Genomic DNA, 20226 nt, shown 5'->3' with positions numbered 1-20226 from the left:
ATAATAGCAGGAAGTGATGCTTTATCTACAGTACAAAGTTAAATGAAAGTCTAAACAAGCAAACAGACCAATTATGTAATCGGTTAGACAGTTTTCCTCCAGGATCAGGCTTGGGAACCAGTACTCTGTGCAGCTGAAAGGAATAAACCATAGACCCAGATAAGGGAAACTGGGAACAGCAATAGCATGTGTTTTGGTTCTTATGTTAAAAGCCCTCGGTAGATTAAGAAGGAAACTTTAAATTATTGTGTAAATTTCACATTATTCATTCTCCCTTATACCAAACAGAGTACAGGCTTGGGTACTGTTGAAGCTCTTACAGTACGTCCATCCATCCATTTTCTAACCATTTCATCCAATTCAGGGTCACAGGAGAGTCGGCGCCAAACCTGGCAAGCAACGCATACGGGCAAGGTACACTCTGGATGGGACGTCTCAGGGCACAGATAGACACAGACACAGACACTGACACACTCACACCAGGGACAATTTTCCAAGAAGCCAATAAACCTGTCAGTTTGTCTTTGGTCTGTGAAGGCAAACTGTAGCACCCAGATGAAATCCACTCAAATACAAAACGGAGAGAACACACAAACTCCACGCAGACAATTAAATCCAGGGTCCCAGCACTGCGAAGCATCTATGGTAACCACTGCACCAGCATGACACCCAAGCTCTTACATAAATTATCATAATTTACTGTTTGTTAGTCACAGATAATGCAGACAATCCACCTTGATTCTGCAGTCTTGAACATTCTGAATTCACAGTACAGGATCTATTACAAGACTGGAGAAGAATGTCTTCAGAGTATTTACATGCACTACTATGCAAAAGTCTGAGATATTTTCTATTTGTTCTTCTTTTTTGTCAGTATTTTTCTTCTTCATGCACAAACACAGCCTTATGAGGATCTACCAAAAATGTAACCTATGTGTATCAACTGACAATTTGTCCAGACAGACGTGTTTTGCAGCACAAAAAAGTAGCCTTTTAATTTTATCACTGTGTAAAGGGCAAGACATTATGTCAATGATGAGGCACACCTGAAAATATACTGATTAGATCGAATTAAGTAAATGTTGTGGATTAACAGCCACAACACTTCAGATTGGTTGCTCCTGTATAGTTGAAGTGTTCTGATCATGAGACCGCTGGTTAAAGATCTTCTCTCATACATCAAAGACACCAACCACGCGCTCCAACTTTTTAATGATTTCCAATTTCAGGGTACCGAATGCTACATTTTTACCATGGACATCACATCTCTGTACACCGTCATTCCCCATAATGACGGCCTTACAGCCCTCAAGCACACGCTGGACAAACGCACAGTGCTTGATCCACCCACCCACACCCTGGTACGCCTTGCAGAATTGGTCCTCACACTGAACGCATTCTCTTTCAATAGTATTTTTTACCAACAGTTGAGTGGAGTTGCCATGGGCACCAGAATGGGACCCAACTATGCCAATATTTTTGTCGGCTGGGTAGAAGAATGCTTCTTCGCTTCTTACACTGGCTATGTCCCTGACATATGTCCCATAGTTTGTATATCTACAAACGATATACTGATGACCGCGTCGGTGCCGCCACATGCTCCAACGATCAGCTTGAGTTCTTCCTGCACCATTTCACCAACTTCCACCTGTCCCTCAAATATAGGGTTAACATATCTTCCACTACTCTTCCGTTTCTAGACATCAACTTCTCCATCAACTACCCCCGACTGTCCACTTCAGTTTATTACAAACCCACGGATTCACACAGCTACTTCCTGTACAGCTCATTTCACCCCAACCACACTAAAAACTCTCTTCCTTCTTCACAGTTCCTTAGGCTACGACGATTATGCAGCGACGACATCAACTTCGAGAACCAAGCCCTCGAAATGTGCTCCTTTTTCATCAACAGAAGATACCCCAGCAGTATGATTGACAGGGCCCTTGCACGAGCCAAAAACACCCCCTGGACCATCAACCCGATCAGGAACTCCCGCCGTAACAACCGCATTCCTTTGGTGCTTCCTTACCACCCTAACACACTTCCTATCCCCAGGACTATTAACGACAACTTTTCCATCCTACAGGATGATCCCTCCATTGGGGCCCTCTTTTCTGATCGCCCTATCATCTCATATCGCCGACCACCTAATCTGCGTAACCTCCTTGTTCACAGCTCCCTTGACCGCCCTCAACAACCATCCACACCAGGCACTTTCCCTTGCAACAGAGCTCGCTGTATCACCTGCAAGTACACATCCACCACCACGCTCATTCGAGGCCCCTCAGGACAATTCCGGATCACCCAGACAGCATCTTGTACCTCCAGCAACCTTATTTACTGTATCTCTTGCAGTACAGTAAATGCCCAGCCATCTACATTGGAGAAACAGGAAGGAGACTCGGAGACCGCTTCAGAGAACACATCAGGGCTGTGAAGATTAAAGATCTCTCCAAGCCCATTGTTTCTCATTTCACCTCTGACGGCCACGACCACTCTAATCTCTCCGTCTGTGTTCTCAAAGACGGTTTTCCGAACTCATACATCAGAAAGACCACCGAAACCAAAATTATTCTGTCTGCAGCAAGGATCACACATTCTCCCTTCTCTTAACGACAGACTACTGTTCTTTTAAATTTTCTCCATTCATTGGAAGTTTCATTTCACACTTCTCTGCATCCATTCTGACTTCACACCTCTTGATTGGCCTCTCTTTCTGTCCCCTGCTCCCGCCTCTCACTCCTCCTCCCTCCCAACCTTTGTTCTCCCGCTACATTACCTTTGCCTACTGCCCTGTCTCTCTCACACCTGAAGAAGGCTCCACGGCCGAAACGTTGTGTTCTCTTTCTTCTTTTTTTCAGCATGGAATAAACCTATTACTTGTTCCTTTGCAGCCTACGCATGCTGACGCAGCTACCCACCTGAACTACTGTATTCTGATCATGTTTTTAAAGATTCCAATCAAGGTCAATTAAAAATGGCTAAATGATAAGATTATTTTTAAGATGTTGTTAAGACGTACTGATAACAGTCCAGGCTGTTATAATAGACGAAAATACTTAAGGGAATCTTGTAATTCCAGATTGTGTCTAAGGCTCTCAGTCTTTTGCAGAGCACTGTATTTATTGTTATATTTGAATTGACAGAAATAACGTCCAGTTCTACAGACAGTCACCCTGTTTAGAAGACCTCAAACAACCCCAGAATCAGTAGGAGATTCTGCCCTATGGCCTTGGATCACTACGTGACTTCTAGTCCAAATTCCCTTCATCCATTAAACTGGACAGAAATGGAATATGACTACAAATGAGAAAATGCAATTTCGTAAATCATTCCTAAATAATAAATGATGAGATAACTCACAGAGCAAAGAAATAAGAGACTAGCCTGTCCATGTACCACAATGTGTTCTTTATGCTATCAAGTGCAGAGAGGTTAATAATTAAAGGTCTTGCTGTATATTTTTAATTATTTCATATTAAAGCATTTGATTAGTCTGCGTACAGGATCCAACACTTAAATTACCCTTCTGTGCATAATTATTCGCACAGCATCATTAACATATTGTAATGTTGTCAAATTAATATGACCTTACTCTTAAAATATGCAGTGCAGAAGGGTTTGTTACTAAAACCCTGAATGGCTGCTGGAAACTTCTATGGTTATAAAAAAACCTCCATCTATGATTACACTTAAAAGTTCTCAGATGTAGATTTTAATGACAAGCTGTTTGTCTGTGTAGTGAATCTTCAAGAAGAAAATCAACATATGCGCTTAATTTATGCTTGCAAACTAAATACTATGCACTATATTTAATTGTATATCTAGAGCAGGGTCTGTTGCTCTTTGGATGTGTGTTCCAGAGGATCATGGAAATCCAAAAATCATTTTCTTAAAAATCCTTTAAGGCTGATCTTATATACAGTACAAGGAAAATGTGTCATGCAAGCTACATACAGTAGTTGGAAAATCTCTTATAGCATTTTAACTTGCTATAAGCCCTGGAGGAAAAAACACTGGTATAACTCAGTGATACCATTAATATTCAAGAAACACAAGGTTACAGAGGAGATCACACAGTAGCTATAATCCTCTTTAAATTAAAATCTCAGATCATTTTTTAAGTTAAAAGTCTCACTAATTGAAATGCAAGAGTCTGGGTCTGTGCAAGAAGGGCCTGTGACAGAACAGATGGATCCCATTATGGAAACAACAACGGTCACGATCGAAAGCTGCCCTGGACAAGATGAAAAAAAAAAAGGCTAAATAGGGAAGGAGCATTTAATATTAAAAACTGACCAACTCGACCTCTTATAGACTGGTACTCGGCAGAGGCTTTGGTTTTCAGAGCACAGCCAGGAATCACCAATGGACATAAACACCCACTTTAAAATTCACACGCGCTTCCCATTCATCTGGTTTCCCAACTGCTCTCGGTCAGAAAAGCTCTAACGAGGCAAATGATTAACACTTGTCAGTACAACACAACAACAAAGGGCTGCCAGCCCGCGTCTGATCGATCTGGTCAATCCGAGAGCATTTGCCTGATCTTTTCCCGTCGTTTCTGCAAACAGCTGAGAAGGAAAAACAAGGAGGGAAGCAGTTACCTGCTGGCTGCACCTTCATTTCCCCTCCAAGGACTCTATACGAGCAGGAAAGAAAGCCAGCGGATCGCGGGCCGGAATGTACGGTCAAAAGCACAGGTTTAGGGTTTAACTTGGGGAGGGGAACTCAAAACTGACAAGAATTAAAGGCCAGTAGCCTTGGGGTGGTAATGAAGCAGTCCATGGCAGGTACAGGAGCGCTGGAGTGCCACACACATCCTTAGTACCATTACAGAGCCACTTCCTGGAAAGGCTTGTATGCGCGCACACACTCAGACAGCAGTGAGCTTCATGGAACAATAGTTCAGGTGGGTAGCTGCGTCAGCAGGCGTAGGCTGCAAAGGAACAAGAAATAGGTTTATTCCATGCTGAATAAAAGAAGAAAGAAAACAACGTTTCGACCATGGAGCCTTCTTCACACCTGAAGAAGGCTCCACAGCCGAAACGTTGTGTTTTCCTTCTTCCTTTTTTCAGCATGGAATAAAGCTATTACTCGTTCATGGAACAATGACCAGCAGTAAAGCACACACTCCATTTTTATCTCCCCCTGCCAGCACAGGCTGAAATAAAAAGTGACCTGTCTACTCACTGACAGAAGACAATTCACAAGCAACCCCCCCCCCCCCCTTCACCAACATAGATAAATATATTGGTCTGTTTTATTTTAAGATTTGAGAGGGTGTGAGAAAAGAAAAGGTTTCCTAAATGCTGTAGGAAAAGGATATCTATGCAGGTTTCTAAGCAACAAGACCTCTGTCTGATGGGCTTCAAAGGCAGCTGTTCTTTGTTGCTTATGATTTCCACAGTATCAGATTTTGACACAAGGGGAAAGAGACTATATTTAGGAATCCATCCAGAGCTGTAATGCGCAAATATTGATTAGAACGTTTTATCATGGTTATAAGACGCCAGTTTCTTGAGGAGAAGCAGTTTGAGACAAGGAACATACAATTTAACCAACATTGCAGCCTCTTCGCAAGAAATGTGCAGAATAATATCTTATCATGTTTGATTCTTCTTAGCAAAATATGTCTCCTTATTATATACTAAATGTTATGCCAAGTCGCATCAGGATGTTTTTTAGATAGAAAGGCACAATTTATAATCCCTTATTTATTGGCTGCAAGTCAAAGCAGTACATTTTACATTAATCTAGGCGATCTATGAGAATTATGCAACAAGAATTGCACAGCAGTCACACAGTCCTTTACTGTTTATCAAGACAAGCTGTAGACTGTAAAATCAGCCAAGAAAGGACAAGACACAGAAGTAATAAACTTGGCACAGATTTTTCACTTTTCAACAGAGATTTGTCCCTACAATTAAACACAAACACTACCATACCATCACAAAGTGTTTATTGATTTGAGTCCTTGTATAATATTTAAAAGAAATTTAAATAAAACAATAATGACTGTTGGGTGGCACAGTGGTGCAGCAGTTAGCATTGCTGCCTTGCAGTGCTGGGGTTCAACTCCTGGGGTGACATCTGTGTGGAGTCTGTATCTTCTCCTTGTGTTTGCACCTCTAGGTCCAGCATCCTCTCACAGTCTACAGACATATTGGTGGTTTAATTGGCTTCTGGGAAAACTGGCCCTGCTGTGAGTGTGTGTCTGTGATGGACTGTCATCCCACCCAGGGACTTCCCTGCCTTGACCCTGTTGCTTGCCGGAATAGAATCCAGCTTCCTTTGTCACTCTGTACTGGATTAAGCAGTTTCGAAATTGGGAGGATGGATAGATGGAACAAATACTGGGCCGGAAGAAGAAATGGATGAGACCCTTTTATACCCTGCCATCTTTATTTTGCCATTGCACATGTGGAACAGCCAGAGACTGAAAGGCAGTACCTACCAATGGAAGTGTCTTGATGACAAAACGTCATAGCATCAGGAGACTGCTGGCTGGGCCCAGGGCTTGGCCTGCAATAGACACGCCACAACAGGGGTCAGAAAGTCTAAGGAACAGTTCTGTTTTTTTTCCCCAAGTGTTCTGAAACCTCGTAACAAATAAAACTTTAAGAAGCAGGCCATTCAGCTCCTCTAGCTTGTTCAGTTAATACTTGGGGTCTCATCCAGCTGTTTCCTGAAGGACGGCAGGGTACTGGCTTCAACAACATGGCTGGGAAGGTTGTTCCACACTCCCACAAAGGTTCTTCCCTACCTGTGAAGAAGTGCTTCCTTGTCTGTTACAAGTGCACTTCCATGTAGTTTTCACTTCTGTTTTCTAGTTCACGTTTCAGCGTTCATTCTGAAGGAAACGGCTGGGTTGTCTCTGTCTGTGCCTTTGACAGTTTTGAGTACTTGTATCAGGTCCCCCTGAATCTCCTGAATTCAAGACTAAAAAGGTTCAATTCTTTAAGATAAGATCACTTTATTGGCCATATCCAATTTTTTGTATTAAGTATTTGTCTTTTCGCATACCCCAACTTGCTCTCCATGAGACACAGACAGGGAGAGGAGCTTGGGGTCACAGTGCAGGGTCAGCCATTTAAGCCCAAGGGGCCCAATTGAGTAGGATTTCTCTGCCGGCCTCGGGATACGAACCTGCAACCTTCCAGCCACAGGCACAGATCTTTAGCCACAGAGCCACCGCTCCGCCCCCTGTAAGTATGTCAGTGTAAGACATTCCCTTAAGCCCCTAAATACCTGGTTGCTCTTCTCTGGACTGATTGTAGAACAGCAATATTTGTTCTCTAAAGTGATGATCAAAATTGTGCACAATATTCTAAATAAGGCATTACTAATTACTCTTTAAACAAAAGATCCCAAAATGGATTTCAGATAGGCATTTATAGTTTGTTTTTTCCATGGAAAATACTGCTCTTATCTACATCATCTGTCAGGTATTTACCCAGTCTTGAATTTAATATAAATCTTTTTTAATTCCATTTACTACTCCTACAGTGTTTGCTAATCCTCCTAATTTGGTATCACCTGCAAACGTCACTAATGTAGAAACTATACCAGAAGATAAGGTACATCACTGATATGAATAAGAACGGCACAGGTCCTAATACAGATTCCTGTGGTACTCCACTAATTATATTGCCCCAATTATATTAACTACATCAACCCCAATTCACCCGCACACCTTAGGGACCCATTCTGACACTGAAATCAAAACAAAATGCATAACAAAATACAAACATAACAAATGGGTTCTTGAAAAATATGACACCATGAAAAGTAATAAATGCTGATATTTGAGGTTACAGTCAATGTTTCATAATTGATCAATAATATGGAAAGGGGGCAAATGTAATAATCAAATATATCAATAACATATTGATAAGCTGTGCTGAGCAAATGTCACTGAAGGAAATGGAAATATGAAATCTTGTATAAACACTGACAACAGGCTCATCCCAGACTGTAATCCCACACATTAACGGAATGATCCCATTGCAAGGAAATACAGGGCTGGCTTTGCACGAACAGGAACTGTACAATTAAGCAGGACTTTAGTCTTTGTTTCTCTGCCCAGCTCCTGGAAAAGGTTTACAGCTCAGTTGAAGCCTTTGTCTTGTGTCATGATCAGAAACAGAAATGCTGTAATCATTTTGTGGGTTAAATGTATGGGCTACTGTTACTACATTTCCTTTCTCTTTACAACACCCTTCACTGTCTCAGTTAAGTAGGCTACCTATATTGCTATCCAAAATTGAAATTGCTAGAAGAGATTTTACTGCAATACTTTGCTAAAACATACCCGTATATACATTTCATTATTATAGATAAAAATATTATGTCACACTCTGACATAACAATGACGTCAAAACAGAATAAAATATAATTAAATTTTTCCCACCGACAAGTCTGTACTTTTGCCAACAGCAGTTGTGTGAGTGTGGTGTTCTATTTTGTTAAAAGCAATTGACTATTTTTTATGAGTGAATGCATCATTCCTCACTATAATGCGTCTCCCATGCTGGTGATCCCTATTTATTAAATGGAAAAGGACACAACAAGTTGGAAAGAAACTAGGTTTTATGAATAACCCCCTAACTGAGATCTTACTAGTGCATTGTCAAATTCTGAAAAAAAAATTCGGAAACAATGTGTCAAAAACACCTTAGTCTTTGTGATAGCTTCTTTACGCTCAATGTTTTCCATCTTCCATCTGCGGTTTCAGTTTCTTGTACTTGCATGTAACACTGAGCCTTCCTGCATTAAATGTCACCTGTCAGGTGTTTGTCTGGTGTTGAATTTTGTCTAAATATATTTGAATGCAGGAGAAAGTTGTTCTGCGGATGTTACAAGCTTTTCAAGCCCTAAAACATGCAAAAAAAATGCAATAAGGTTAAAAAACCAAGAACACTAAATTAAAGTGGTGTCCTTAAACCTAAAAATCACCATGATGCTACATATCTGTTAAATTATTCATTTAAGAAAAACTGTACTCAATGGAATAAGAGCTCGGCTATGTCCTCCTCTCACCTATAAAGATCTTAAACCATGTGTTTTATCTAACTGTTGTAAAATGACCTACGCGAGGTGAGATGAAAGTTATTATCAGTCTTCAGCACTACAGACTGCTTCCAGCACGGCCACACTAATTAAAACCCCAAGGACCCTGGAGCGCAGGTCCGCCACTGGGGAATTCTACCAGGCCGGCAGATGTCAGCAAGCAGTAAACATCCCCACAAAATAAAATCCTTGGCAGAAGGCATAGTCTTTGCCATGTTCGAAATAACACACTTTCTTTTCCTCTGTTTTTGCAATAGTAGTTGCTTAAGTGTGGCTACCTTTATCACACACACTGAAGTGAAGTACTGCCACAATTGTAGACCTTATGCTGAAATCCAAACTACAAACAACACAGAAAATGATTGTGATGGCAAAATTAAATTCCAGCTTCTACAAACTCTTCCAATTCTGCTGTATCTTCTCTGTTTTGACAACTGTGCTCCTGCATTTCCTGCCCCTGTCATATATAAAAGCATCCGTTTCATAATCTTGTATATTAGACTAGACAAATCTACACTGGCTAAAGGAATGTGATATTAAGATGGTAAAATATTAAACTTACCTAGTGAATACTTGACCACTGACCAATGAACCTGTAATTATAATAAACACACCTTGCACTCAAATCTTTCTTATGGTTCACTAATTCAGGAAACGGATGCAGTGCTCACCCTTAACGGATAGCTGTGCAAAGCCTCAAACTCAATGTATCTCTGAACTATGCACTTTTGATTTGGACATATTTATTTGTATCTATGATGTATTGTTCTGGCTGTTACTATTTATTAGGTGCCATTTGTTAATGTACTGTCTATATCATGTGGTGTTGTCTGTTGTACTGTGTTGTCAGCTGTGCTGTACATGATCTGTGAGATCGGCACAAATAAGAGTTCCAATGAACATGTACATATGGCAATAAATTCCTCTACAGTACTTTAATTACAGAAACATAAGAAATATTACAAACAAGAGGGAGCATTTTAGCCATTTACAGTTATTATTACAGTTAAGTAGGCTACCTAAATTGAAATTACTAGAAGAGAGAGTGACAGTTATCATAGTTACATTTGGTAGTAACTGGTTGATCCAAATAGTTCATCCAGGTGTTTTGTGTGATTGTAGATCCCCTCACAGTTTTTTTTGTCCAAGTATATAAAAGGTTTAGTTCCTTCAGCCTATCATTCTCGAGACTTAAGTTCCATAATATTGTACATCTGGTTGCTCTTTTCTGGACTAATTACAGAGCTGCTTCTACATATCTCTTCTATGCTTTGGTGATCAAAAATTGTATAAAATATTCTAGATGAGGCCTTCCTAGTGTGTTTTAAAATTTTAAAACTATATCCCTTAATTTTAATTCCATGTTTATAACTATATATCCTTGCATTTTGTTTGCCTTTTAAATTTCTTTACCAAAGAGTCTAGAACATGTACTGTAAATGATGTCAACATGAACTAAGTCAACTACATTTGTTTTAATTCATTCAGTTTTTTTTTCTAGCTCAGCATTTCCCATTTAAAATTTATGTTTTTAGCCCCTATGTGCAAAACCCTGCACTTGTCTACATTATACATCATCTGCCAGGTGTTTGCTCACTCTAGAATTTTATCTAAATCTTTTCAAATTTAATTTTCTGCTTCTACAATGTTTGCTAATTTTCCTAATTTGATATTATCTGTAAACTTGACTAGTCTAGATTCCAGAATCTAGATCACTGATATAAATTAAGAAGAGGTCCTACTACAGATCCCCGTGGTACTCCATTACTTACATCACCCTAATTTGAGTGTGCATCCCTTATGTGTATATATGTCTATTTAATAACCAATTCTCAATCCAGACACTCATGTTCTCTGAATGCCTGCCGCAAACTGCAGTACACCTACTGTACATTAATGGACTACTACCTTACACAACAATTAAAAACAATATCAAGATGCAACAATTTCATAACTTCATCCCTAAATATACTTTTAGAATTTGTGTTTAACATTGTTTTTTATGAGAAAGCATTGTAACCAAGTTACTTAAATAAGTTACCTTATTATACGTCAAGTATTCCCCTTACATGATAAGACAAGCTTAAGTTTTCACTGAGAGCTGTCTGGGTAAGAGAAGCAGTGACGATCATGATCCAGATTCCAGGCGGCATGACAGAGAACCCCCCTTCTGCTGCCCCCACTCCTTAAGACCGCTTTAGATCACCTGTTGCATCATACAGCAAGATGAAAAGATTGGATCTGGCCTAATTAGATTTTTCTCCTCTTTGTTATCCAGGTTAATACTGTCTTCAAGGGAAATTCTGTTCTCAAACTGAGTAGTGGAATGGAAATTAGCAAAGAAATAAGACCCTGCTATGTACAGGGGGTAGGTACCCAATGTGACACATTTTTGTTTTCTGTTTCTGTAGAGAAATGATCTCATCAGAAGCATATGCTGAAGGGTGGAGATGGCACTGTGGGTCAAATTAAAGACAGAGGAACTGTTTTTCTTTCCTCTTCACTGACCATGTAGATCATTAAGAGAATTTTTTAAGCAGCATAATTGGCATTACTGTCAATTCCCTGCATTATAAATCCATTGAGCTACCGATATTTTAATGTAGTGTTGCATTTTCTCCTGTGAAAATGTGAAAATAATTATTGCTGCCTGTTGGTGTTTGATGTAAGATGTTCGATGTAACATGAAAATAAAAAGGTTTATGAATAAAAACTGGTGGTGCATTCATTTTCTTCTATTCTAATTCCAGCTGCTGCTCAATTCAATCTGATCCCACCCATAAATATTCATTTCCAATGCGTGAATTGTATTGAAAGGAACCGAGCAATTCCAATTCCATTTGTAACTATTGATGAAACACTTCATAACATCTTGGAAAGAGTAATATATGGGAAAATATCACTCTAAAAAAAAAACATTTGCTTTTAACTTGCTCAAAAATCTGAGGGTCAGCTTCAAAACTATAATAGCTTGTCATGTTAAATTAGAATTTTCTTTCATATAACTTGCATAAGTTCACTTAGGATTGCAAAAACTGATGTGCAAGCCAATTTACATTATCCACAGTTCTTAATAGTGTTTGTTGGTTTAAGATGTTCACTTTCAGCCCAACTATTTCACAATTTGGTTCCTAATTTTGCTCTGCTGTCCAAATCTATTGATTAATTCCCTGATGGAATAAGCAAAACCATTAAAAAGCACGGAGGTAGTGAAATGTGGTGCTGCACTTATTGCACTTATTATTTACTTATATTGCACTTATAATATTGCACTTATTTAGTATCCTAAATAGCAGGCATTTTTGAAGAATGGTTTTCTCCTCTCAAAATGCATACATTGAAATATTTTATTAATTTCCTTCCACTTGTCACATTTTGAGTGGCACAGTGGTACACTGACGCACGGGTTGGCATTGCTACTTCTCAGTGCTTGGACCAAAAAATTAAATTCCTGGAGTATCTGCAGTATAGTACAGTATCTGCATGGAGTTTGTATGTTCTGCACACATTTGCATGGGTTTTCTCCAGGTGCTCTGGTTTACTCCCACAGTGCAGACTTGCTGGTACGTTAATTGGCGTCTGGGGAAACTGGCCCTGGTGTGAGTGTGTCTGTAGTGTGTGTCCAGACTGTACCCTGCTGCTTGCTGGGGATAGGCTCTGGCTCCCCCATAACACTGAACGAGAAGAAGCTGTTAGAAAATGGACAGATGGACTGTCACATTTTCAGATTCCCGTAAAATAAAATTTCATAAATAATTAAACTGTTGTACAGTAAAATGTCACCGCCTTGGATGAACATTGTCACAGCGCTGTTTCTTAGGGTTATTTACCAAACACGTTTATAAGCATCTGCAAATAATGTTAAAAATGCATGTGCACTGACAAACATTGTCCAGTAGTTTCTGAAATTATTTTATAGAGGGCTTTCTAGCTGATGGTGAGGATCTAACACTTGATTTCTAAGCATGTTTGTGCATAATCTAGATCACAAAAGGGCATCTATTGTGTGCCTTACATAACTAATCCATATCATATTTATAAATTCATGAAAGTGTTTCCCATGAAAGCGTGGTGGAATCAAAAGGAAGAACTTAAAATATTCATTCGTTGGACAAAAAGATGTGTAGCCAAAGTTGCAGGCTGGATACAAGCTATTGTTACCATATACCATGACATTTGTTTATCTTCTATTAAGCTAACAAAGGGAAAAAGAACCTGGCCCAGCTCCCTCAGGGTACGTTACACTCTGCACTAACACGCTCTCCTTGTAAAGCTGCAAGAGCCACAGCTGCTGAATCTAATGAATCTTTAAAGTACCTTTCAAAGAATTAAAAAAATAACCATTCTTAAAGAATTAGTTTTAAGGGAGCACAACTGCCACCTTCTCAGTTGGTTTTAAATCGCTGTAAACAAAAAAAAACTGAGCATTGCATCAACACATAGACCAGAATTCTGGAATATCAGACAAACTGCTGTCGTACTGCTATTTGGATGATGACCCTATCCCTTGTCAGTATATTGGTTATGTAATAGCAGCAAATGCAACTGTAATGTGATGTGTACGAGAAGCTGAGCGTGTTACAGAAGAGGAACTGTTGCAAATCAGCCTAGTCATGGCAGGAGATCCAGATTAACTGGCAATGATGGGAAAAAAACACAAAGGTAGTTTCACTTCAAGGAAATGTAGAACATTAAATACAAACTTTTCTATAGCACCCTTGAACGGGAGTCCTCCCAGAACACAAAACGTACCAGCAAAGTACGCTTAATTCGTGTGACTGGTTACACACCTGGATGATTTATGAATTTAAATGAATATTTTCAGGATCCCTAATTCTGTCTGGAGTTTGAGAAGCAGGGAGGGCAAAGATTCAAGACCCAACTGAGCGAAGGCGGGGTCTTGGAACTGCCAATGTATCTGTGTTTGGTGACTGCGGGGAATGAATTTCCAGAATAAACAGCAGGTTCCACCAGAGTCCCACTGGAGAACTGAAATAAAGGAGCTGAGGATCCAAACGATTGACTTGGAATTGACTGAAAACACCAGCACACATCAGAGTATAAAAAATACGGAGACACTCAGAATCCGCCTTAATGTTCTCTTTGGGGCCTATCCAAGACACGTTCATAAAACAGCTTCTCAAAACGACAAGAATGCAGACGGTTTTTTCTTTCTACCGATGCTCTGTTGAATATCTAGCTCAGTGGTGAGAACGAAAGCAATATCCGCATTACTGTAGTTAAATCGAGCAAGTACAGTAGATTGCGCCAAACATCGCATGACGAAAAGTATAGAGAAGTCCGTTTTCTTACCTGAAATCTTGTGGTTTCTTTGGAAAGATGTCATGCCAGTTCCGTCATCTTTCACAGGTCGTGCTGAAAAGATCCATGGAAGAATGAATCTTTAAAAGAAACATTTTAATTACTTTTAAACAGCAGTAACACACGTCAGCCGTTCACAAATTTGCTACTGTAAGATAATTAACGTCAATCGACAGATCACAATGAGTTTCAATAAAAAATGTGGTCGTGCTGATGTAAAAGCTTTTTGTTTGTTTGAAAACTTAAGAAAAACATTCCCCACAAGACGTATTCTTGTCACTTTATACACAAATATATTTGCGTGAAGAAGCTAAACTCTTCACCCAGCCGTTTAAAAGGTAGTTTCAAATAGTATATTTCCTACTTATTGTATGTGCATATAACACTTTAATAAGCCAAAGAATGATTATTTCTGGAAAATAAATATTGGACTGATACATTAACAAAACAAGGATATAGTGTTTTCGCCATAGAGTACCATCAAAAAGTTTTCTCGGAACTCGCGGTTGAACTTGGAAATTGGCAAGCGGCCGTGATTTGCTCATCAAAATACTCTCCAGTCTGAGAGCTGCCCTTTCCCTGGCACACTTCGCCCGCGCTTAGCGTTGAACGGGTCGGTCGAAATTCCCAGTGACAGACAATCTTCGGACAGCTACCGACGAGAACCGCGCAGCTAGAAACCCCAGTTAAAGCATAAGCGCACGCTTAGCACCTTTCAGCGATCGAATACAAAAGCCACATGGAGAAAGCAATGTGAAGCACCTTTATTTTTCAGATGCCCGGGATATTTTCTTTCAAACACATTGAACCTTGTAAAAAAAAAGTTCAAAAAGTCTCTTACCTGATCGCTTAGGTAAGTGATCTATGCATGTTTTTACGCATAATCAATGCAACTGAAGAAAGCACTTCTTCCACGTACTGTGTGGATTACAATGCTATGCCGCAAAGGCAAACTTACTCGCGTCTCCTATTTATCTTTTAGTAACCAGCATCCATTGGTATTTGATAATATATAGCAGTTGGCAGCGTTCAACCACGCAGCATCTTAGGGAAGAATTTTCCACCATATACAGTAAAGGCTGGTTGCGATATGACCAAACCTACAATGCAGTATAAGAGGTACAGCTGCGAAAATTGCACGCTTCTGAGTAGCAAACACTGAACGTTGCTGCTAAACATACAAGATATGCTTACACAGTTGCGTTTAATGAATTACATCATCCGTACACGAAAAAAGACTTCACGAAGAACCAGCCCGTTATGCGAGGCACTCCAGCCTACAGCGCTCAGTCTGGGTGGAGCTGCGAGCTTGTCACACAGTGGGAAGTGCACTATCGCGCAATCTTCCCCAGCGCTGGTCTCTCACAGGCGTCTCGATCCTCGATGTTGCAATTCGCTTCTCAACGTCCGTCGCCCTCATTAAAGAAAAATGAATTCCTAGGTGTAATCTGATTATTCTGTACAGTTGGAGAAAAACTGGAGGAAAGACGGTCTCCTTCGTTTTTGTGCGCAGGTTGCTAACGAAAGAAGTATAAGGCTGGTTACAAAGTCATGCAATTAGAGCAGACTACCTCTGTAACCGTGTATATAACTCTGGATTGTGTTCCCAGCTATTCACATAGCAAGTACCAGTATGCCTCTCGGGGGTTATTTTGAGACTTTAAAATAATATAAAATCACTACTTATTCTCACAATAATTAACTACCTTTCGTTACAATTTATGCAATTACTGTATACCACAGTGTATAGAAAGATGTGTTTGCAGTCAAAATTAAGAACAAGAACATTATATGGGACATTATGGATGGGCTTTACCGACTACTGCGTTATTAGCCGTGCAACTATTCTGGAACCGTATGCATGTATGAATTAAACGATATTGTCTAACTGTTAGGTGGTGTTTCTACGTAACTGCATTCTGATCAATTCTCCCTCGGCGATCTGCTTCAGCGCTATAAAATCAAATTAGTCATCCGCGACACTGTTATCTCTTAGAAACCGACGAAGATAATGCACAGTTTTTAAGAGCACACCGTTAAAATATTTTTTTAACTTTGCGGGGAGAGCTACATAACTTAATGGAAACATTAAAACCCACTCAGCAGTTTGTAATCTCTCCTCAAAGAAAAAAAAATCTTGCTCTCCTCCCGAGCTGTAGCCGACACGCTGTCACTTTGGAGTCGCTTCCAACATGAAAGATTTCCATGGATCTTCCCCCAGCTGCCTCACCTGCTCCGATAACTTCTGTTCTCTCACAGCTTCAGTTCTCCTGTCACTGGGCTCATAATTAAGTCTTCAAATCACCTGGCGCCTGTTTATTCTCCACTTCTTCCCTCTAATTAGCTTTAGTCTTGTGTATTTCTCTGCTGCTTTCTAACCAAAACACATTTTCCAGGAAGGTTTTTTTCCACACTGCACTGTCTTGGTCGAAAACCTTCAGACAGCTCTTTCAGCCGGTTCGCACCAGAACAGTTATTGACCCTGGCTGTGGACAGGTAACTGTCTGGAGCATGTACAGAACACGATGTTTACAACAGTGCCACTCACCTGTAAGGTCAAGACACATAGCCTATCAATGCAAACATCCAGCCTGTTGTTTACAGAGCATTTTGCCTTGGAACACTGCACTGAACGCATGTAGCAATTGTGAGGTGGAATCAGCCGTGGTTTCCATGGGAACCACCGCCAGTACTTTTGGCCTTGTTTGATGAACCTTGAAACATATCAAAGGACTGAGTCTTAACCATGCATCAACAAAGCATTTCATTGTTAAATGCATATTACAATACAACTACAACATGCCCCTTGTAAAGAAGGCTTCATTGATGGATACTGACCATCACAAGAATGCCCATTTTAGGTCCACATGTCCACAGGTCCACAGCTGTTAGAGAGTTATCTCTGGTCTGCTTATTCAGAATGAAAACAAAAAACCTTTGCTGATTAGTCAAATGATCATCAAATTTTAAAAGCTTTAGTGTCAGGATCAAAGGAAAATACCTCTCAATTTATAATATTGCTTTCTGTGACACACTAAAATATTTTACCCAAAGGCAAATAACAGAATTAAAACAAAGGAGGACTTTAGGCAGTACATTTGTGGGGATGTAAGGATTTACCAGTCAACATGGAAATTAACTGTTGTTCTCAACCTACATTGCAATGTTTCAGTAGGTGTTTGATCACCAATAATTACTTGAGGAGGTTGATTTATCTGAAGTATACTGCAGTGAAAAAAAATGTCTCTTTTACAAACAGAATGCAGTCTGAATAAAATTAATCAAATGGCATGGAGCACAATTACAATCAAGAAAAGAATCATTCAAGCTGATGGAGCTCATCAGACAAGCTAGAACACAGCAACACAGTTCTTGAGAGTGTAAATATAGGCCTATTCATCAGCAGAAGAAACAGGGTCTTGGTAATCAAGGACTAAGCCTAAGACATTGCTCCAGAATGTTTGTGTTTGGCAGTAATGTAAGCCTGGCCTTAGCTTAAAACTTTGTCAGAAGCAAAGCAGACAAATCATCTGTACTGACTGCAAATTTAAACAAATGTTTTTTTCTATTTTTTTGCACGGTGGTTCTAAAAATCTGGAAAGCATGAACTGCTCTGTATCACAGCAGTTACTTAATTAGCTGTAATTAAAGACAGTATAAGCTCTTTTGTTATTACACATCCATGCACACCATGGCATTGTAATGTCAACTAAGAAAGGCAGCTCCTAGAGTTTCAATCAGGCTTGCTGTCAGTTCTAATTAAAATAACCATGGCAGATCCATTCTTAGCTGGACAGTTCCTCCATTAGAATCATACGTCATCTCATAAAAGAGCTGCAGTCTAGTATGACTGTTCTCTTCCTTTGCGACATTTAGTTTTCAGTCACCATGTAAGCTGACACAAGTATACTGTACATAATCATAGGCTTCTTCATATGTGGATGCCATTTATTTTAACTTGTGTAAAAGAAACATTTTACTTTTTCTTTTGATGCCATTTTTCAGACACACTTTGTTATGAGTTTATGCAGCTCTTGAATTTGTAATTGTACCCTAGTAGGGTACAATGTTATTCCTCTGATAACATTTTCCAATGTGGCTGTAAAAGGGTGTTGACAGCATTGTATCACTTTGGTGGACATTTTTCTTAGTCCTAGTTTTCTCATTATCCTTCTCAGTAGCCTTTTGTACTGGAATAATTGCTCTAAATGGTCCAGATAAAGTCAGTGTAGGATTTCTCAGTGCCTTGGTTTCTCTTTGAACTAAAACCCAGTTCTTGGAGGGCTTGGTGCCTCTTGGTTTTTGGTCTGGTTCTCAGTTACATAGCTGGTGTAATTATTTAATGAATGAATAATTGTTAATACTGATGAACAGGCATGAAGGCAGTTTATAGCTAACTACTTTTACTGAAGAGCATTTTTCATTGTAAATTGTAAAAGACCTAAAGAGGAATGTTTTAGGCCTATATGTCTATTTAAGAAAATCTATCCATCCATCTTATACTGGCTTTATCCTATCATGGCAAGCAATGGGCACAAGGCAGGGACATCCTGGACGGGATGACAGTCCATTACAGGGCACACACAGACACAAACATACATAAACTCACTCCTGGGCCAAATTTTTCCAGAATTTTTCCAATTTACCCAGTAGCATGTGTTTGGACTGTGGGAGGAAACCCATGTGAATATGGGAGGAACATATACTGTAAATACCACACAGAGAGTCTAGGCCCCTAACACTACAAGAACTACAGCAATACTAAACACTACACCACTATAGGTTTATTCCATGCTGAAAAAAAGAAGAAAGAGAACACAACGTTTCGGCAGAAACGTTGTGTTCTCTTTCTTATTTTTTTCAGCATGGAATAAACCTATTACTTGTTCCTTTGCAGCCTACGCATGCTGACGTGGCTACCCACCTGAACTACTACACCACTATGCTGTCCTAATTTAAAAAAAAAGGTTAATTCGTGGCTATTCAGGTTAGACCAAAAAACCTCGAGATACTAAGCTCCAGGAATACTCCAGGAATTAAGTTTGACACTCCCGAATTATAGCAAAGTGGATGTTACATAGCGAGAACTGAGAAGCAATGGATATATAGTGGAACCTCATACTCATTCTATTTTTCAGTTGTTTGTCCTATTGCTAGAATATGGTGAAAAGTGCTGATTCACTTCTGAATTTTGTTCACTTACTTGACTATTAAGAGCGAGATTTTTTGTGAATCTGTATTTATTAAATCTTTTTAAAATAGCGGGCAACAAGCTGTTATCAATGAGATGCAGCAAACATTGAAGCTTGGAAACAAAAGGCATTTTTTATAAACCACATAAAACCTTTAAATTTAAAGGTGTTCCAGTTATCCAGGTATCAGGGTGTTTTCACCGCTTGTGGAGTTCAGTGTAAGTGGTACAGTTTCGAAAAAGAGTATAAAACTTCATGTGAATCAAAAGGGCCAGATAAATAATTATCCCATGAAGGAAAAGCGCATTGCAAGCACAAGGTGGCGCCAGTGGTCTTTGAAATATATGGTCACACATTATAATTTGAGAAACCCTGATAAAAATAGTATAAGTAAAATTTGTGTTCGAAATATGAGATGCTGCCTTTTATGTTTTTTTTTTGTTAATTCTTCTAGTTTAAACCAAAAAAATACTTTTTAAATAAACAAAATCTTACCTGAATTTCAACGCATCCAGCTTTAAGAGCACGCTGATTTATTGGAAATGGTGTCAAAAACAAATTGATTTTATGAGGTATTTACATTTTTCTTTTGTCATAAACTACAACTACTTTAAATATTAAACTGAAAACGTCGAAT

The 20226-nt window shown here is 39.4% G+C and overlaps 1 protein-coding gene across 8 annotated transcripts in view; it reads right to left on the bottom strand.

The window, feature by feature from the left end:
• The window catches only part of atp8b4 (ATPase phospholipid transporting 8B4), a 67656-nt gene extending 47440 nt beyond the window's left edge, over nucleotides 1-20216 (bottom strand). Inside the window, exons 1-3 of one of the 8 annotated variants that reach the window (XM_088640814.1) lie at nucleotides 15239-15780; nucleotides 14389-14477; nucleotides 6461-6528 (exon numbers count right to left, since the gene is read on the bottom strand). Coding sequence is in view for 6 of the 8 variants with exons in the window: in XM_088640818.1 (XP_088496944.1) it covers nucleotides 14389-14422 (34 nt within the window). In the remaining 2 variants the exon portion in view is untranslated. The other 7 variants (XM_088640822.1, XM_088640823.1, XM_088640818.1 and 4 more) reach the window with 7 other exon arrangements.
• Nucleotides 20217-20226: the final 10 nt, after the last annotated feature.

The sequence above is a fragment of the Lepisosteus platostomus genome, chromosome 7 (genome assembly GCF_059453375.1).
Source record: "Lepisosteus platostomus isolate fLepPlt1 chromosome 7, fLepPlt1.hap1, whole genome shotgun sequence".
NCBI lineage: Eukaryota > Metazoa > Chordata > Actinopteri > Semionotiformes > Lepisosteidae > Lepisosteus > Lepisosteus platostomus.
This window is presented reverse-complemented; position numbering and strand designations above follow the sequence as displayed.